At 38.1% G+C, this 20,802-nt stretch overlaps 1 protein-coding gene across 1 annotated transcript in view; it reads left to right on the top strand.

The window, feature by feature from the left end:
- NAA25 (N-alpha-acetyltransferase 25, NatB auxiliary subunit) overlaps positions 1-18,997 on the top strand; it is a 57,775-nt gene extending 38,778 nt beyond the window's left edge. The window contains exons 16-24 of the mRNA XM_069497602.1: positions 19-170; positions 708-833; positions 2,876-3,119; positions 3,583-3,706; positions 4,356-4,421; positions 5,026-5,123; positions 7,298-7,408; positions 12,240-12,386; positions 16,039-18,997. Coding sequence (XP_069353703.1) covers positions 19-170; positions 708-833; positions 2,876-3,119; positions 3,583-3,706; positions 4,356-4,421; positions 5,026-5,123; positions 7,298-7,408; positions 12,240-12,386; positions 16,039-16,161 — 1,191 coding nt within the window. The 3' untranslated portion in view covers positions 16,162-18,997. The remainder of the gene's footprint in view (positions 1-18; positions 171-707; positions 834-2,875; positions 3,120-3,582; positions 3,707-4,355; positions 4,422-5,025; positions 5,124-7,297; positions 7,409-12,239; positions 12,387-16,038) is intronic.
- Positions 18,998-20,802: the final 1,805 nt, after the last annotated feature.

Below are 20,802 nucleotides of genomic sequence, written 5' to 3'. Positions count from 1 at the left end.
GATGTCTTTCCTTCCCAGACCTCAGAATATATTATTCAAGCTTACAAATATGGTGCATTTGAGAAGATACCAGAGTTTATCGCTTTTAGGAACAGGCTGAATAATTCTCTTCACTTTGCACAAGTCCGTACTGAACGGATGCTGTTAGACCTTCTACTTGAAGCAAATATGTAAGTATTGCATTCAGAGCTGGAAAGGAACTAAGGGATTAGATCAGATGCTGAGAGCCATTAATGGGTTCATGGGTGTCATTAGCAGGCTTAAGGAACAATGGACAAAAAAGAGAGAAAGGGGGTTCCTACGTGAAAGAAAGAGAAAACAGAACCTGGGTGCATGTCATGGGGAATGATAGCATACTGCCAGCAACATCTCAGGTCCAGTACAGAAGCCAGCTAGGCCATGGTCATCACCTCCTGGTCCATATTTTTCTTACAAGGTCTCCCCCTCCCCTACAAACAAGGGATTTCAGGAATTAATGCTGATTTCCTTTATTTTGGTTGGGCTTCCAGAAGCCTTTGTTTTGCTGTGTAGCAAAGCCAGTATGATCTGTGCTTGGTTCTCTTTTACTTTATGTGAACGCTTCTTAATAGTAAATCCTTCCTTCCTCTTTCCCTTCCTCTCTTTCTAATAAAACCAAGTCCTGGTTAATACATTTGCATGGCTGTTCTACTACTGAAATAATACATAATAAATTTTCTACATCATAGATCAACCAGTTTAGCAGAAAGTATAAAGTCAATGAATCTTAGGCCAGAAGAAGATGATATTCCATGGGAAAATTTGCGAGACAACAGAGACTTAAATGTTTTCTTCAGCTGGGATCCAAAAGACAGGTAACTAGAATTTAACCCCTAGCAATTTATTTTTAAAGAATTAGGATGAGGCCGGGCGCGGTGGCTCACGCCTGTAATCCTAGCACTCTGGGAGGCCGAGGCGGGTGGATCGCTCAAGGTCAGGAGTTCGAGACCAGCCTGAGCAAGAGCGAGACCCCGTCTCTACTAAAAATAGAAAGAAATTATCTGGCCAACTAAAATATATATATACAAAAAATTAGCCGGGCATGGTGGCACATGCCTGTAGTCCCAGCTACTCGGGAGGCTGAGGCAGAAGGATCGCTTGAGCCCAGGAGTTTGAGGTTGCCGTGAGCTAGGCTGACGCCATGGCACTCACTCTAGCCTGGGCAACAAAGCAAGACACTGTCTCAAAAAAAAAAAAAAAAGAATTAGGATGAATCTAAGATTTAAAAAGAAAAAATTTACTTGTTACACAAATATAAAATATGTTTGTTGTAGGGATCAGGAAATGTAGGTAAGCCAAATGAAGAAAATATCTCATCCCCTATTTTGGGACTTCTGGCTAATCTAAAATTTATATCTATTTCACACCATATATGAGAATTCCAGAAGGATTAAAGACTATATGCTAAAACTCCTTAGCAATTCTAGAAGAAAATATAGAAATTTTTATTTATTTATTTTTTGAGACAAGGTCTCACTTTGTCACCTAGGGTAGAGTGCAGTGGCATCATCATAGCTCACTGCAACCTCAAATGCCTGGGCTCAAGCAATCCTCCTGCCTCTCTGTTCAGCAGGTACTAAAATTCTAGACTCCCAGAAGGAAAGCAGGTGTTCATCATAAACCACAGGGTTTGTATAGTCTAGGCCCAGTGAGCCACTCTTATCACTTAGGGAATGGTTGCAGTACAAATTTCTCAGATATCAGCCAAGGGCCAACCTTGTAAGGAGGCCCTTCTAATGATAATAGCTGTGTTAACTGCAGCTGTGTTAACTCTTTACTGCACACACTGTTATAAAAAGATGATGACATTTGCAAAATAGTGTAAATACTGTGAACCAATTTGTTTAAAATTAAGTTGTATAAATTCTACTTTTTTTTTTTTTTTGTCTTGCTCTGTTTCTTGGGTATAAGTGGCATTATCATAGCTCACTGCAACCTCAAAACTCCTGGGCTCAGCCTCCCAAGTAGCTGGGAGTATAAGCACATGCCACCACACCCAGCTAATTTTTTATTTTTTTGTGGAAACAGGATCTTGCTCATGCTCAGGCTAGTCTCGAACTCTTGGCCTCAAGTGAATCTTCCACCTTGGCCTCTCAAAGTGCTAGGATTACAAGCGTGAGCCACTGCACCCTGCCAGTGCTACTTTTAGTTACACATTTTTATACATTTATATTGCAAAAGTCAAAGGATCTATACCATGCTTGTTAATAATGTGGGTGTTTGGTTTTCAGGCACTTTTTCTATTTTTTTACTTTTTTTTTGTGACAGAGTCTCACTCAGTTTCCCTGATTAGAGTGCTGTGGTGTCAGCCTAACTCACAGCAACCTCAAACTCCTGGGCTCAAGCAATTCTTCTGCCTCAGCCTCTGGAGTAGCTGGGACTACAGGCATGCACCACCATGCCCGGCTAGTTTTTTCTGTATATATTTTTAGTGGTCCATATAATTTCTTTCTATTTTTAGTAGAGATGGGGGTCTTGCTCTTGCTCAGGCTGGTCTCGAACTCCTGAGCTCAAACGATCCACCCACCTCGGCCTCCCAGAGTGCTAGGATTACAGACGTGAGCCACCGTGCCCAGCCTTATTTTTTTACTTTTCTATCATTTGAATTTTCTATGTCATGTATTACTTTTATCAGTAGAGAAAAAAGTTTCATTTAAGGGGAAAATTACCTTTCATTCCCATTTTATTGATGGTAAGATGGGGATTCAGAAGATTTTGGCTTGTCTAAGGTCATTTTTGCTAGTAAATGAAAGCTAGAGCCATTCACAGCCATCTTAACTGGTAAAAGCAAACTTTGATTGATTTGAAAGTAACAGATTCAATAAAATAGATGGTTTGGGGATGTTTTCTGTTTAAGGGATGTTTCTGAAGAACATAAGAAACTTTCCTTGGAGGAGGAGACCTTGTGGTTAAGAATCCGATCCTTAACATTGAGGCTGATCAGTGGACTTCCAAGTCTCAACCACCCTGTGGAGCCAAAGAACTCGGAGAAGGCTGCTGAGAATGGTGTATCTTCCCGGATTGATATTCTTCGTTTGCTCCTTCAACAGCTGGAGGTGGCATTGGAGACAGGAAAGCGATTTATTGAGAAGGAAATTCAGGTATTATCAATGAGTATTTGCCATTGTAGCTGCAATAATTATATTTATATATAAATAAATATATTATATTTATGTCTTTTTAAAAATAGGAGTTTGGGTGGGTAAGTAGCAAAGAATAGCATTTTGTCCCAGTTTATTGGATCTGTGGGAAAAAGAGGAATATTATATACTCAGAGGGAATTGCAGGGGCTTCTTCAATATCTAGAGAATAGTGAGATCAAGCAAAATAGCTTTTGTGTGTGTGTGTGTGTGTGATGGCAAAGTTTTAATAGCAACAAATACAGCATTTTTTGTTTTTACCATAATGATTCAGTTATTAGTTTGCTGACTAATGCCTTTTAACCAAATCATTGAAACAGGTTTTTATCCAGTAGTTAACATGCCTTGTTTTCTTATTTTGTATGAATTTAGATGGTTTTAAAGGACATAATTTTTTTCTCTCTCTTTTTTTTTATACCCCTAGTATCCTTTCCTTGGTCCCGTACCTACCAGAATGGGTGGATTCTTTAATTCTGGATGTTCTCAGTGCCAGATAAGCTCTTTTTATCTTGTTAATGATATTTATGAGCTGGATACCAATGGTTTAGGTAAGTGTACACTTGCAAGTGTATTTACTGGGTCTTTGTCATTGAAAACTTAATAAATGCAATAAAATGTCTATAACTGCACACATTTGGAAAAGTTTGGAGTAGATGGAAGTTGTTCTGGAAATGTGGAAATGTCTGATTTAGTATGCAGGAGGATACTACAGGTTACAAAATAATGTTTTGGAAGCTTAAGACCTTTCCATATTTGAAATCACTAGTTTGGTTCAGAAATTGAAGAAATCCTTCATTTGTTGAAATATTGTTGGACTTTAAAAATCGAGCCCTAAACTTTGTGGAAAAGAGATTTTTTTCCTAAGCTCTCAACCCAGTGAAAATCCTAAATATTCCATAGACCATTTTTAAAAATCATAGGTTTGTAGATCCCATTATTTAGGATATTTGCAGCACATAGATTTCAAGTCCTCCTAAAGAATTTTAGGTAATTTCCTTGGAAGAAAGGTAATTAATGTCTTTCCTTTTCTCTTTTCTTTTTCTTTCCTTCATCTTTATCTCTGAACCATGGGATTTAGATGCCAAGGGGTCTTAGGCTAAGAAAAAATGTCCTTGCACATAAACTGCTTGCAGGTACTGGTCTTGCTTCATTTTACTGAGAAAATGAAAGTTTTCATTTTTTGATTTTTAATTTTAGAGGATACAATGGAGATCCAGGAGAGAATAGAAAATAGTCTTAAGTCTTTACTAGAACAATTAAAAGGTAAGTGTTCTTTTTTAGGATGCCTGTATTTGTATGTGGTTCTCTGGCAGTAGTTCAAATTTTCTTTTCTACAAAAACTTGCAAGAGGATTTGGAAATGATAATGCATGCTTTTGGGATTTTTAAAGACTTGTTAACTATTAAAAGTTAAGTTTTGATTACAAAAGTAGATACCTGTCATAAAATAGTACAATTAAATGGTGTGCACCTGTAGTCCCAGCTACTTGGCAGACTGAACCAGGAGGATTGCTTGAGCCCAGGAGCTCAAGGTTATAGTGAACCATGATTGTGCTACTGCACTCCAGCTTGGGCAACAGAGTGAGACCTTGTATCTAAATAAATAAATAAATAATAAATAAAATAAATACATAATATAAATAATAAACAAAATTTCCTGCAGATCATATGGGACAGAAAAAATAAAGAGCTTAAAATAGTTACTATATCCTTTGGAGTTTGGTTCATTATGGGAAATGAAGGGAAAAAAGCTTTCTGGATTAAGCTTTTATAGTTGCTTATTCTTCATTAGATTGTGCATTGTGTTTCTAAAAACAGCATTGAAACATAAAGCTGAATAAAACCATAAAATGTTTTTTTGTTTTCAGATGTCTTCAGTAACTGTAAAGGTGATCTCTTAGAAGTTAAAGATGGTAACTTGAAAACACATCCTACTCTTTTAGAAAACCTAGTCTTCTTTGTTGAGGTATGTTTTTGTTCTCTTGCTGAGAGATGTTATTTTCCTTAATAGTATGCAGTATTCATTTTCCAACAATGAACAGGTAACAGGCACCTTATACCTACAATTTAACCTTCCTACTCCTGCTTTTTGTTAATTGAAAAGCAATTTAGGCTAGGTGCAATGGCTTATGCTTATAATCCTAGCAGTATGAGAGGTTGAGGCCACCCAACTCCTGATCACTTGAGGTCATGTTCAAGACCAGCTTGGGGCTGGGCGCGGTGGCTCACGCCTGTAATTCTAGCACTCTGGGAGGCCGAGGCAGGTGGATCGCTCGAGGTCAGGAGTTCGAGACCAGCCTGAGCAAGAGCGAGACCCCGTCTCTACTAAAAATAGAAAGAAATTATATGGACAACTAAAATATATATAGAAAAAATTAGCCGGGCATGGTGGCGCATGCCTGTAGTCCCAGCTACTCGGGAGGCTGAGGCAGTAGGATCGCTTAAGCTGAGGAGTTTGAGGTTGCTGTGAGCTAGGCTGACGCCACGGCACTCACTCTAGCCCGGGCAACAGAGTGAGACTCTGTCTCAAAAAAAAAAAAAAAGACCAGCTTGGGTAACACAGTAAGACCCTATCTGTACAAAAAAATTTAAAAAATTGCCAGACGCGGTACCACATGCTGTAGTCCCAGCTACTCAGGAGGCTGAGGCTGGAGGATTTTTTGAGCCCAGGAGTTTAAGGTCATGGTGAACTATGATTGTGCCACTGCACTCCAATCTGGGTGACAGAGTAAGACCCTGTCTATAAAAGAAAAAAAAGAGTAAAGTAATTTGAATCATTTTCTAAACTAACTCCTTGTAAGAATTCCAAGAAAATTTCATTCATGATTCTTAGGTAAAACTTGTTGATATTTGCTTTATTCATCTCTAAGGTTCCCCACATGCACTCCAAATCTAGCTGTTTTCTCCTCATCTTCCCTTCTGATTCACTCTTTATTATGTAGTTTATGTTAATTTGTCCACCTTCTCTTATTTGTTGTTGTCATTTTCTAATTACTGCAATATTACGCATTAAGAAGTCCAGGAGCTGATATAGCAAAACTCCCTCCTTTATTTATTTTTTGCTAGAGAGAAGAGGAAGATCACAAACACTTATAATCCATTGTCTTTCTTTTTATTTCTGTCACATATTTGTTTACTTTACTTTTCTCCCCCTATTAGTCTATAAGCTTCCTGAAGGCAGTGTACTCTGTTCCCATGACTGGCACATTGTAAATGCCTAAGAGATTCGGGGGTTTTTTTGTTTTTTTTTTTTTGAGACAGAGTCTCACTCTGTTGCCCCGGCTAGACTGCCGTGGCATCAGCCCAGCTCACAGCAACCTCAAACTCCTGGGCTCAAGCAATCCTTCCTGCCTCAGCCTCCCAAGTAGCTGGGACTACAGGCATGCGCCACCATGCCCAGCTAATTTTTTTTTCTATATAGATTTTTAGCTGCCAAATCATTTCTTTCTATTTTTAGTAGAGACGGGGTCTCGCTCTTGCTCAGGCTGGTCTTGAACTCCTGACCTCGAGCGATCCTCCCACCTCGACCTCCCAGAGTGCTAGGTAGGATTATAGGCATGAGCCACCGCGCCCAGCCAAGAGATTCTTATTGAATGAGTAATAACTGGAAATATATGTACATACACACACTGTAGTATAGGAGAAGACATGTAAACAGCTAATTTAACACAGTGCAGGATATGTGCTGATCAATTGGGGAGAGTTCTACATAAGTTCTCCATATATATGTAGAACTCTCAAGTTAAGGTTTGCAGGTAAGATGGTATCTTATCTGGAGAAGTGTGAGGGGAGAGAGGCATATTCTAAAGAACCTTTAGATTCCACTGAGTGAAAAGGATGTTAATAAATCTCTCCTTCTACAAGAAAGTGAAAGAAAACTGTGCAGGGGCAGATGGATATAGAGCCGGGAAAGCCAGAATATTAATAAAGAGTTAGGCTATTGTAGTATTCTGAGCAGGAGATGACAAAAGCATGGATCAATGTGGTGACTGTAGAAAGCAGAGACTCGAGGGAGCAATTGAAGGGATTTGCACAGAACTGCCAGTTAGAATGTCTTTGTTTAATCCACTGCCTTTAACTTCCTGATAGATAATGGTAGTGCAGTCCTTATTCATGAATTTGCAATTTTTCCTCTTTCAGACTATTTCTATTATCCTTTGGGTATCCAGTTACTGTGAGAGTGTCCTGCGACCATACAAATTAAATTTACAGAAAAAGAAAAAGAAGAAAAAAGAAACCAGCATCATCATGGTAATAGCAAAAAAACATAACTATCGATCGGATCACGTGTTACTTTTTCTTTTCACTCTTTTCCTCCATGTTGTAAAAATCCTTAGGATCCTATATACATTCCTCCCCACACACACACTTTTTTTTTAATCATACACCTACAGAAAAGTTGAATAATTAGTGCAATGACACCCATAAAGGTCCTTACCCAGATTATCACTTGTTAACAGTTTACCACATTTGCCTCATGTCTGTCTCTCCGACACCCCTTCTCCCCTCCTCCCGTTTCTCATTTTTAAATCATGTGAAAGAAAAGTACAGACTTATGTCACTTGACATACCAGGCTAGAACAAAGGGCAAGTCTCCTACAAAACCACAATACTCAAGAATATTTCACATTCAGGAAATTTAGTATTGACACAATAATATTATCTAATAAAATTTATATTAAAGTTTTTTGAGTTATCCCAATCATGTTCTTTATAGCCTTTTTCAGATTATTAGCATCCTATCAAGGATCTGACATGACCTTTAGTTGTTATGTCTCTTTACCTTTCTTTAAACTAGCATGCTTCCTTAACCTTTCATTTTTTTTGATTGTTGAAAAGTCTAGCTAAGTTTTTGGTATAATGTCCCACAGTCTGGATTTTGCTAATTATTTCCTTAGGTTTAAGTTAAACATAGACGTTATGTCCTTTTTGGTGATTTTAGATTTCATTATTTGATTAAGGAAGTGTCTACCAGATTTCTTCATTGTAAGGGCGCTTTTTTTTTTTTTTTTCTGAGACAGAGTCTTACTCTGTAGCCCTGGCTGGAGTGCAGACCTCAAACTCCTGGGCTCAAGTGATCCTCCCACCTCAGTCTCCTGGGTAGGTGGGACTACAGGTGCGCACCACTGCGCCTGCCCAACAGCACCTTTTTTTTTGTTCTAAAATTCACAAGTAAGCTATGAGATGATGCTTTGAGGCCATGAAATCCTATTTCCCAATGGCCTTTCACCCATTGGTTTTAGCACCCATTGTTAGTAGAAATTGCCTGAATCGTTTATTACATTGAAATGTCCAAAATAGTGATTTTTAAAAATTCTTTCCTCTATTGTTTATTTACCAGCTGGCATTATTTTGTAAAATAGAGCTGACCCACTCCCATTCATATATATTTGAATGTATAAAAAAAATATATATATATATATATACACATATTTTAAGTATCACTATTTGGGTATCCCCATGGACTCATTTTTTTTTAATTTACTTTATTATAATCTATTATCAAATTTTTTTTTTTGGATGCTCAAATTTGCCCAAATTTGGGTAGCTCCTTTAAGCTGGTGTTGGTCGTTTAACATGTCCTTATCAGTTGGTTTTTTTGTTTTCTTTTCAGGCCCAGGGAGAAAGGGGCAGGTGGGATGGCTGCTGCCTCCCCGGGATGGCCCTTGTCAGTTTTTGAGCCCTTTCTGGAACAGAAAAAATGATCCACAAACTTTGTATTTTCTCACTAAACTGAAATCAGACATTTTTTGAAGAACCCTTGTTCCTTTATGGGGAATGGTATTTTGAAACCAAGATTTAGGTGTGATTGTGCTTATTGCTAGGGGGCTTTTATTGCCTGTAGTTTCTTTCAGTGCAGAGACCTAGGCAATATATTCTCTCTCTCTCTCTCTTGCACACACACACACACACACACACACACACACACAGAGTTTTAAATAATGAATTCTTACTGATACCTCCAGTTTTAATCCAGCATCGGTATTCTTTTCACTCTTTCTCTCATTCCCTATTTGTAACTTCCTTTTCCCAGAGTGAGAACCCTGGTTCCCAAAACCATCGATATATTTATTCATCAGTTGTTTCAGAATAATTATTAAATAGTTTTAAGAATTATAGCTCATGACATGCTGTTTCATAATATTAATGTTTGAGTTTATACTGTCATTATCAATAGGAGATTTCCTGTCACTGTAGCAAAATAATAACCATTATCCTTTGAAAATGTTAATGGTTTTGGTAGTAAAATTGACTTTTGAACAATTCAGTAATAATTCAGGAATTCTTTAGATACTTTGCTAGGTATTATCATTTATCCAAAAACAAAGGGTATTTAGATTTGAATGAGGGACTAAATGAGAGTACCTTCTTTCCTTCACTCTGTTCAAGATAATTTAACAAACAACAAGAAGAAAGATAATTTCACAGATCATAAGTGCAAAGTTTAAAAGTGTAGATCAGAGTTGCCTGGTTGCTCTTGCTTCTAAAGAAAGCCTGCTATCCCTGAACTTGTTGGATAGCTTTTTGGTATTTGGATTTTGTGCTATTTGTTGTTACTATTTTTTTGATCTCTAAAAATGAGAATGGTTTCTCTTTTTGTGATTATCAGAGTAACCCATAAAGGTGTTGAAAAAGTGAAGATCATCCATATGCCCAGCAACCAGTGATACCACTGCTAAAATTTTAGTGGTAATCAAACTAGGACATGGGGCGTGTCTTTTTTTTTTTGTTTTTGTTTTCACTTCTTAACAGGGTAGCTTGAACATCTTTTCTTTTTCCCACCTCTTGTGAAAAAAAAATGTCCAGTTAAGAGCTCTTGTAAATTGGGCATCTTTTCATGTCACAAATATAGATGTATCTCATTACTTTAATAGTTATATATCATCCTATTGTATTAATATACTATACTTTATTTATTTATTTATTTATTTTTTGAGACAGAGTCTCACTCTGTTGCCTGGGCTAGAGTGCCGTGGTGTCAGCCTAGCCCACAGCAACCTCAAACTCCTGGGCTTAAGCAATCCTACTGCCTTAGCCTCCCAAGTAGCTGGGACTACAGGCATATGCCACCATGCCTGGCTAATTTTTTCTATATATTTTTAGTTGTCCGGTTAATTTCTTTCTGTTTTTTAGTAGAGATGGGGTCTTGCTCTTGCTCAGGCTGGTCTTGAACTCCTGACCTCAAGCAATCCTGCCGCCTCAGCCTCCCAGAATGCTAGGATTACAGTCGTGAGCCACCGCGCCCTGCCTCAAAGAATACTTCTTGAGTGAAAAGCTAGCCTTCCTATTTGATTGGCTAGGTTTCTTATGTTCATATGTATTTTTAGTTGTATCACATATTTCTTGGATTTCTTTGATATATTTCCTGTTCTTTGCCCAAGTTACCTATTATGGTAGTACTATTTTTCCTATTGATATATTTTGAGCTGTTGGGTTCTTATAGTGTTATTAATCCTCTGTCATACATGATGCAATTTTTGTTCAGTTTGTCATTTTTTTTTTTAACTTGAGTGATTTTTTTGGTCAATATAGTAATATTTTAAAAAACAAGGTAATCTTTTTTTTTTTTTTTTTTTTTGAGACAAAGTCTCGCTTTGTTGCCCAGGCTAGAGTGAGTGCCATGGCATCAGCCTAGCTCACAGCAACCTCAAACTCCTGGGCTCAAGCGATCCTACTGCCTCAGCCTCCCGAGTAGCTGGGATGACAGGCATGCGCCACCATGCCCGGCTAATTTTTTCTATATATATATTTTAATTGGCCAGATAATTTCTTTCTATTTTTAGTAGAGACGGGGTCTCGCTCTTGCTCAGGCTGGTCTCCAACTCCTGACCTTGAGCGATCCACCCGCCTCGGCCTCCCAGGGTGCTAGGATTACAGGCATGAGCCACTGCGCCCGGCCAAAATAATCTTTTTAATGTTTTCTAGCTTAGTGTCATGTTTAGAAAGGCCTTTTCAACTGTCAGTGTCTTGATTGCAGTAGTTACCTAAATTTTCTTCTGGTGCTTTGATGGATTTTTTTATATTTGAGAATTTATCTGAAATGTATTTAAATTTTACTATCTTATTTATTTTTTATTTCCAAATATCTAGCTAGTTATCTGAGTACCATTCATTCGCTTGAAATCACTGTTTTGAAATGCCACCATTTGAATCCCTTATATATTTTGGTCCATCTCACTACTTGTTTCCTTTGACTCTGCCAGTTTGTTTATGTACCAGTACCACTTGGTTTTGATGTAACTTTAAAATGCACTCTAATCAATCTGCTAGAGCAAGTTCCCCTCACTACTCTTCAGAATTTTCTTAGCTGTTGTCCCCCATTAGTTTTTCCATTAGAACTTAGAATATTCTGTTTCTGTTCTCTATTAACATTATAGGGAATATCAAAGACATAAAGAGAGGAAAATAAAGTCTTGGTTCCTCTCATATCCTTTAGCATTCCAGAAGATTCCCAGCCCTAAGTTGAGTAATGACCAACTAAGATATTTTCTATTGCTTTCTCATGTCCAGTACCCCATAGTGAAATAAAACTCCATTTAAAAAAAAATGCTTGGTTGGGCGCGGTGGCTCACGCCTGTAATCTTAGCACTCTGGGAGGCTGAGGCGGGCAGATCGTTTGAGCTCAGGAGTTCGAGACCAGCCTGAGCAAGAGCAAGATCCCGTCTCTACTAAAAAAAGTAGAAAGAAATTAGCTGGACAACTAAAAATATATATATAGAAAAAATTAGCTGGGCATGGTGGTATATGCCTGTAGTCCCAGCTACTTGGGAGGTTGAGGCAGGAGGATTGCTTGAGCCCAGGAGTTTGTGGTTGCTGTGAGCTAGGCTGACGCCATGGCACTCTAGCAACAGAATGAGACTGTCTCCAAAAAAAAAAAAAAAATGCTTAAGTCATCATTGTTGAGTTAGTGGTTATTAGGTGAGAATTAAATTTACCTTGGTTTGAGACTTAGTCTAAAAATGTATCCATTCTTGTTAATAGCATTGAGTAATGCTATAGCATGAAATTAGTATAGCTTATGTGATGTAAACATAGGAAATATGTTTGATAATCTTTCAACTCTTTTTAAATCTTTTCCCAGCCACCTGTCTTTACCAGTTTCCAAGACTACGTTACTGGGCTTCAGACTTTAATTTCCAATGTTGTGGATCATATTAAAGGGCTTGAAACACATCTAATTGCACTTAAACTTGAAGAACTTATTTTAGAAGACATTTCTCTCTCACTGGTAAGAGATTATAGGCAATCAGCAATGTTATATGTTTAGTCATATGTTCTTATCTTTAGTTCAAGGAAAAGTTAATTTTTAATTCATCACTTTCTCCTCATAAGACTTGTGAAGTCTTATAGAAGGTACCTGGCAGTAGTTTTTTGTTGTGTTGGTGGTGTGGGTTTTTTCTCCTCTTCATTTCCTCCCACTGCTCCTCCTTTCTATACATTGTTGGGGTGGTTCTTTCACTATGAAAGCTAATGTCAGCATTTTGAGCAACAGAGGGAACTAGCCATCCTTTGAGATCCCAGGACAATCTCCTTGAGTAAGAATTTACTGGCTGCCGAGTTGGCTGGCATCCTTGCCATCCCAGCAGTTACCACCTGAAGAAGGAGAGATGTTAGACATCAAAAATAATTATGTCATTAATAATTAGGCTAGAGCCAGAAAGGTAATGGAACTAAGTATGTAATCAAAGGTACCCACCATCAAATGTCTCCTGATACTATTTTGGGCCTTGTTCTTAAAATTCTGCTAGTTGTTCACAAAATCCCTATGAAGTCTTTGCCTTTAAAATATGGATTCTTTTTTGTGAGTTTCAATTCACTGGCCAGTAATAGGGTTAGGATTTTGGTAGGGGCCAGAATGACAGTGGTGGAAACATCTGTTTCTAGCCAGTTGTTCCAGTGATAAAACTCTGATCTTAAGAGAGTACTTCTCTCCAGTAGTTTGACCTGAACCTCTGCTGATGAGGTTTAGGTCACCCAGTAGTCTGACGGCAGCAATCATCCCAGCCCCAGACCTTCCTATGGAAGGGAATGTATGGCATCTTGCCTGGCTTACCAGCTCTAAAAGATTGTAAGCCCCTCTTTTGTAAAGCTTAAAAATGTTAGAGCTTTGAACAAGGTGCTTACTGTGGGAAGAGGTTCAGAGCATTTAACATTAGCAAAGACTGATGAAAGAAAGCAGATGTGTTCACATTGAAACTAGCAAGTGAAAAAGACTCACTGGAGTGGGGATGAGGATTAATAGGTTTTCACCAGGTGGACAGAAATGGACAAAAGGGATCTGAAGCAGGAGGCGGCACAGAGGCAGGAATGAATTGTGTAGGGCAGTGTGAGCCATGTTGGCAGAGCCAGAGCTTATGGTACGTGGGAAGGACTGTTAGATAACGAGGGTGACAGGCACAGTAGCCCTGCTTTTGTGACCGTTGACTAGTGGTTGTTAAAAGATCTAACTCCTGTAATGAGGAGTAAGAGTTCTCGTTTCCAGTATTTTAGAGATTATCCTTAACTTTGTAATACTCTAGATTTTTTAAGCTCTAGCTCTGTCCTTTTGACCTTGGGAAACTTATTAATACTTATCCTCTCTGGGCCTCGATTTCTTTATCTGTAAATGGAGGTGATAATAGCTACTTGATAAGATTATAGTGAGGATTAAACAAAGCACTCATTGGCCTTATATTGACTACTTTTGTTAAAGTTATGATTCACATTGCATCCTGAGCAGTACCAACTACCAAATACAAGACCCACAGAGTGCTGGATACTTTTAGGTAAAAAATCTCTTCAGTTCACTTTATATTAATCTTCTCTTTTCTCTTTCCTTCCTTCCTTTTTTTTTTTTTTTTTTGAGACAGAGTCTCACTCTGTTGCTCAGGCTAGAGTGCCGTGGCATCAGCCTCGTTCACAGCAACCTCAAACTCCTGGGCTCAAGCAATCCTACTGCCTCAGCCTCCCGAGTAGCTGGGACTACAGGCATGTGCCACCATGCCTGGCTAATTTTTTCTATATATTTTTAGTTGTCCAGCTAATTTCTTTCTTTCTTTCTTTTTTTTTTTTTAGTAGAGATGGGGTCTTGCTCTTGTTCAGGCTGGTCTCAAACTCCTGAGCTCAAACGATCCTCCTGCCTCAGCCTTCCGGAGTGCTAGATTACAGGCTTGAGTCACCACGCCCGGCCTTCTTCCTTACTTTCTAAACTTGAAAAACTGAATAAGGCCACTGGACTGTGACCTGTAGTCCTAGTTCCCTCTCTTCCTCCTGTTGGTGTATCCTTCTTTCTGTTGGTGTAGCCAACGGGAACTGGTTGTGTCAAGACCTTTCTTTGTGCATTTATACTCACAGAGAAAATATACAGTATTATTATATTATTTTTATACTTTATTTTTATTTTTAATTTTTTTAGAGATGGGGGTCTTGCTCCATCACCCAGGCTAGAATGCAGTGGCATGATCATAGCTCATTGCAGCCTCAAACTCCTGGGCTCAAGTAATCCTCCTTCCTCAGTTTCCCAAGTAGCTAGGACTACAAGCACACACCACCATTCCCGGCTAATTTACTTTTTGTAGACAGGGTCTCATTGTGTTGCCCAGGCTGGTCTCCAACTCCTGGCCTCAGGCGAACCTTCTGCCTCGACCTCGCACAGTGTTGGGAGTATAGGTGTGAGCCACTGTGCCCAAACTATTTTTGTACTTTTTATTTAAAAAAATTTTTTTATAGAAACAAGGTCTTGCTCTGTTGCTGGGGCTAGAGTGCAGCAGTGCCATTATAGCTCACTGCAACCTCAAACCCTTGGGCTCAAACAATCCTCCTGGCTTAGCCTCCTGAGTAGCTGAGACTCTAAGCACGCACTACCACCCACACCCAGCAAATTTATTTATTTTTTTTAGAGATGGGGTCTTTCCATGTTGCCCAGGCTGATCTCAAATGCCTGGCCTCAAGTAATTCTCCTGCCTCAGCCTCCCAAAGTACTGAGATTACAGGTATGAGCCACTGCACCTGGCCTATTTTTGTACTTTTTGAAAAGTAAGTGATATGCTGTATTCTGCAGCTTGACTTTTTTTCACTCTGCTTTATGTTGAAGAGATCTATTCAGGTTAATACATATGGATCAATCTTGTTCATTAAACAGCTGTGTAGTATTCAAAATATAATTGCACCGCTGCCATTACACATTTTAGGTTGTTTGTATTGGCTTTTACATACAGTACTGAATGAAATTTATTTGCATGCACATTTGTGTTAGGTAGATTAGGTCTGAAGTAGTATTGTTGGGTCAGACGGTGTGTTCACCTGGTTTCTTCTGTATTTCTAGGCTTTGCAGAACTGCCAACTCCACATAAACCTAATTAATTCTCAGCCAACCTCCTTTCTCCTATGTTAGAACACTTCTTCCCCTTTATTTTTTTGTGGTCCCTACCACAGCAAATATTTAACTCACATATTTGAGAAGGTTTAGGAAAGCTGTGGTTGCTTTTTATTGTTTTGTCTCTTGAACCCATGGACTTTGTTAATATGGAGGGAGAATTGTCAGTATTGTAACGGGAAAAGATGGAGGTGGTAAAGTTGATGCCTTTTAAAAAGTGGCGGTGATGATATTCAAATTAGTAGTAAATTTCTATTTTTCCTGATGAAAACAATCAGAAATCTCAGTTTTTCTACTTTACGTAACTTGTAACAAAGGGTAAAGAATCATTATGTTAAATAAATAGGGTCTCTGAAAAATCACACGAAAAAATATACATTTGTGATGAACTTTAGCTTTCTTTGCATTTCTTGAAATTGAAAATGACCCACCCACTCTATTCTGCTAGAACTTAAAATGAGACCAAAGGTAATGGTAGTTTTAACTTTTATCTGAGGAACAATACTTACTCTTGTCTTCTTTATAGGAAGAAAGAAAATTTTCAAAGACTGTTCAAGGCAAGGTGCAGAGCAGTTATCTGCACTCACTTCTGGAAATGGGGGAGCTGCTGAAAAAAAGACTTGAGACCACAAAGAAACTAAAAATTTAAGGAAGTATGAACTGCAGGCACTGATGACTCTACAACAGAAAATGACACCATCTTCCCAGGCAAAAGCAACATCTGGTTGGCCATCACTTTAATCCAGAACTTCCTCATAAAATGCATGAAGGACTTTGATCGTGAATTAATTTTTTTAGGTATTAAATATATACAACTGATTAAATTATTGTACATAAACCAGAAGCGGGACCCTCATCTGGGTTTGACCACTTTTTATACGTGTTCATATGCATATGGCAGCAACAAGAGAACCCTACTTTTCTTCCCTCCCATCACCCAAAACATCTTGGGGGCGTTCTATCAAAGCAGCAATAGAAATTAAGCATAAAGCATTGACCTCAGAGCAGCTGAACAGCCCTCCCATTACAGCAGTGGAAGTTTTGGTTTGGTCCTTGAGCCACAGGAAGCAGAGAGGACCATGACTGGGTGCACGCCCTCTCTTCACAGCAACAGGTTTGTTTTGAGGCTTCCTTAGCTGCTTGGCTCCTACAGAACAGGTACACAAAGGGCCTTAGATGAGATTTGGCATAAGTAGCCGCCGCTAAAGGGCACAGCTCAGATGACCACAGGCGCTCATTTCTTGGCTTAATTTTTGCCTGATAGCCAAGACATCTTCATCCTATCTCCTGTAAGAGTTAAATCTCAGATAGGGAGGCAAGTAAGACTATTAATTTACAGCTGTTTAGAGGGGAAAGCAGTGCAGACCACTTAATAAACCTGCTGAGGACTAGCTTGCTGTTTCATCCATTTGGGAAAGATAGGAGTCACTGTTTTAACAAAGAGAGGTGTACATAATTTATGTGGGCAAGTCTGATACTTAATTGGTTTGGTCATATACTACAATTGATTCATGAGTCATATATATGTGTGTGTGTGTATATATATATGCTTGATAATTAAGATTTAATACTTTAGTGTTTTTAAGTGGGGTTTGGGAAGGAAGGAATGTATATTATGGATTTAACCTAGGTTTTAAGTTTTAGACTGGCAAAAGAAATGTTATCCAGTGGGTTTGAGGTTTGGTCTACTTTCTTCAAACATGGAGAATTATACCAGAATGCTGTTTATTTTGTTCACCTGGCGGTCCCCAAGACTATAGCTTCAGAGGTTGGTCTGATAGAAGAGATATATATTGCTCTTGAAAATGTTATATAATTTCTTTGTTAACATTTTTGTGTTTGAATCCCTGCTTCTGTTTTTGGTCTTTGTTACCTAAATACAGTTCAAGTTAGTAATTCTGTTAAGAGCAAAGAATGAATTTGATGTGGAAATTCAAGCATCTGATGGAGGACTGGTCAGAAGACCTTAAAGGTCCTTTCTAATGCACTGCTCCAGTGAAATGTGATACTTTTTTCTTTTAAGAGCAACCAAGAGAGAGCTGGTAGAATCTCTGTATGCAAGGCAACCGCATCTTTCCCTTTCTTGACTTTCTCAGATTCAGTTTGATATGGTGATCAATAGCTGTTTAAACTTCCAAGGAAATTTTTTAAAAATTACTATTTGTTCAAAGTAAGACTTGTTGAAAATCCTAGTCCATCAAGTAATTTCAGAAATTTATTTTTTATATAAATGAGTAGCCACAGTTATCACCCCATCCTAAAAGGAAGTACTGTCTTACACAAGATGAACTGAAAATTCTGATTGATTCTAAATGTCATTTAATGGCAACATATAATTTCATAAAACTATGGCCTATTTTAGATGGAACTTTGTGTGTGTCTGGTGGGGGGTTTGGGGTACGTGTGTGTATGGCATGTGTTCTTGAAATGATGTTTCTTTGAATGTCCAAAAAAGTACTGTACTATAGAAATGCTCTTTGAAAAAGTCTATCAACTGACCACGATCAATCTAGCATATGTATGCTCAGTGGGCTGGCCTTCGTCCTCAGGGACAGTGCGTGACTCTAGTGGTCTACCTAACCAGTCTCTTGTCTGGAGGTATCTGGAACCTTTACCAGTTTTAACGACAAACAATGTTACGTTGAGGTTATGCTTCCTTCATTACTTGCTGATTTTCCTACTAAATGTAGCATTTCAATTAGATCCAGCTCTCACCTTTTGAGATTAATTGTAAAAAGAATGAAATTATGCAGAAATGGCCAATATCTCTTATTGATCTGTTCTTTTGGAAACTGTCATGCACTATAAATTGTGTACAGTTAAAAAAATATATATATATTATATATATTCTTACATGAGTAAAAAGAACCCTCTCCCAGCAATCGTTATGTCATTGGTATTTAAAAAGATTTCCCAAATAACCCATTGCTGCTGCTGCTGTTTTTGGTTTGTATGGGTTTGTTTTGTTTCGTGTGGTAAAAATTGATATTTTAAAAAAAAAAAAAAAAAAAAAGGAAAGGAGAAAAAACACGACTACTGTTTACAGACTGAAAAATTAATGCTTTTTATACTACTGAGATTCTAAGTTAAGACTTTCCAAAGCAAACATTTGGTTTAAATCATTTATCTGATGTGGATAAAAAGTAGAGAAATTTTTAGTGTTCTCCACATAATGGAAAATGTATAAATGCCTAGTTGTGTTGCCCATCAATTTTGTATATTTTCATAATTTTAAATGTTCAAAATTGCATTATATTTTGCAATCAACTATGTTCAATCTGGATTTGTCTTTCATTTTAACTTTTAATATAAAAAGGGGTTTCAATGTATTGACAGGCTTGTTATTGAAACTTCCTACTTACTTGATGTGATTTATTAATATGGGAAGTATATAGTCTTCCTTCTTCAAAATTAAGTTAAACATAGCAAATCTACTTTAAACTGGATGGGTTAATTTATATAAACATTTTCATTTCAAGTTGGCATTTCTGCCTGGTTCATTTTTGTTCAAATTGCTAGAAGCCACAACTTTCTCAATTATGTAATTCATCTTAATTTCATATTGAGTGCTATATCTGCAGAAAATTTTTAATATTTGAAGATTTGGAATTTTTGTTCCAAGGCAGTCTTTTCAGTTTAAAAGTAGTACCTTCCACACTTACATTTATTAATTCAACATATATCTATTGAGCACTAATTAGCTCAATGCCAGATTCTAGTCTAGGCTCTGCTGACATAATGGTAAATGACACCCTATATCCTAGTTAGTGGCTGTGAGAGGCCATAAAAATAAATATTAGTTTGTAATTAAGTCCTGTTTAATAAAGTGAATCAGAGTATGTGATAAGAGTGTCTCTATAGGGTCACTTCGGACTAGGTCATGAGAGGACCTCTCGAGAGGTGGTGACATCTGAACTGAATGATGAAGAGTCAGTCAATGGAAAAAGGAACACAAGTGTGAATACCCCAAGGGAGGAAACTGCTTAGCATGTTCCAATGACAGAAAAAAGGCTCAACTGCCTGGGACTTTATGAAAGTAATGGAAAGGGGTAGGACCAAGATAGGAAGTAGAGTGAGGAACAGATCAGTCAGGACCTTGTAGCCAGGGAAGGGAATGAGATTTTATTCTGAACTGAGTGGGAAGTTACTGGAGGATTTCAGGCAGGCTGAGGACATGATTTATCAAGGGTACTCCAACCCACAAGCTAAGATTCAACATATATTCAGGCATGTTGACAATACAGGGTATATAGGGAAGTGTTTGTTTTTCCTCCTAGTTTATTTTCTGTCCTGTAATATTAAGTCCCTTTAATAATATGAGTCCTAAAGAGTCAGTAATATGTAATATGAGTCCTAAAGAGTCAGTTTTTGCCTGCTTCTTTGGTTATAAATTTACTCCATCTCCAATGTTGTTCTTTCTTTTAACAAAAGACAGGTATTTGGATATGCCTCACTGCCATTCTTAATATTCCCCAAAAGATGGGCTTGGGTTTATACTTTATGTTCTCTGTTTTTTTAAAGTTTTGTCACTGCTTTGATGCAGACCTGTATTTCATAATGATGAATGGAGGTAAACTACCTCCGCCAAATGTTGCCCTATACAAATGATCTGCGGGGTTCTCACAGCAGTTTGTTACTGCAGGTAAGGCTACTGTAAGGGTTGGGATCCAAGTCTCGTGCAAACGATTCATACTCTAAAGCACTGAGGAAATGAGCTAAAATCCAGATCCCCCTCCACCATCTCACATTGTTAGTCTTTTTTTTTTTTTTTTTTGAATCAGGGTCCTGCCATGTTGGCCAGGCTGGAATACAGTGCCATCATCATAGCTCATTACAGCCTTGAACTCCTGAGTTCAAGGGTACTCCTGCCTTGGCCTTCCAAAGTACTGGGATTATAGGTGTGAGCCACCACACCTGGCCCACGTTATCTTGATGGCCATGTTTAAATTCCCAGTTTCCACCTCAGTTCTCCATGAATAATCTTTCCTGATGCAATTCCAACTCCAATATTTTTTGTGGCACCAATTACCAAAGACTATTTGTAAATTATAATTATTCTTGGCACCACTTGAGATAACTTTTAAGTTCCTGAGACAATTTTTTTTTAATTTTTATTTATTTATTTTTTTTTGGAAACAGAGTCTGAACTCTCTTGCCAGGGCTAGAGTGCCCTGGTGTCAGCGTAGCTCACAGCAACCTCAAACTCCTGGGCTCAAGCGATCCTTCTGCCTCAGCCTCCCGAGTAGCTGGGACTACAGGCATGTACCACCAATGCCCGGCTAATTTTTTC

Source organism: Eulemur rufifrons, chromosome 21, assembly GCF_041146395.1.
Source record: "Eulemur rufifrons isolate Redbay chromosome 21, OSU_ERuf_1, whole genome shotgun sequence".
Lineage (NCBI taxonomy): Eukaryota > Metazoa > Chordata > Mammalia > Primates > Lemuridae > Eulemur > Eulemur rufifrons.
This window is presented reverse-complemented; position numbering and strand designations above follow the sequence as displayed.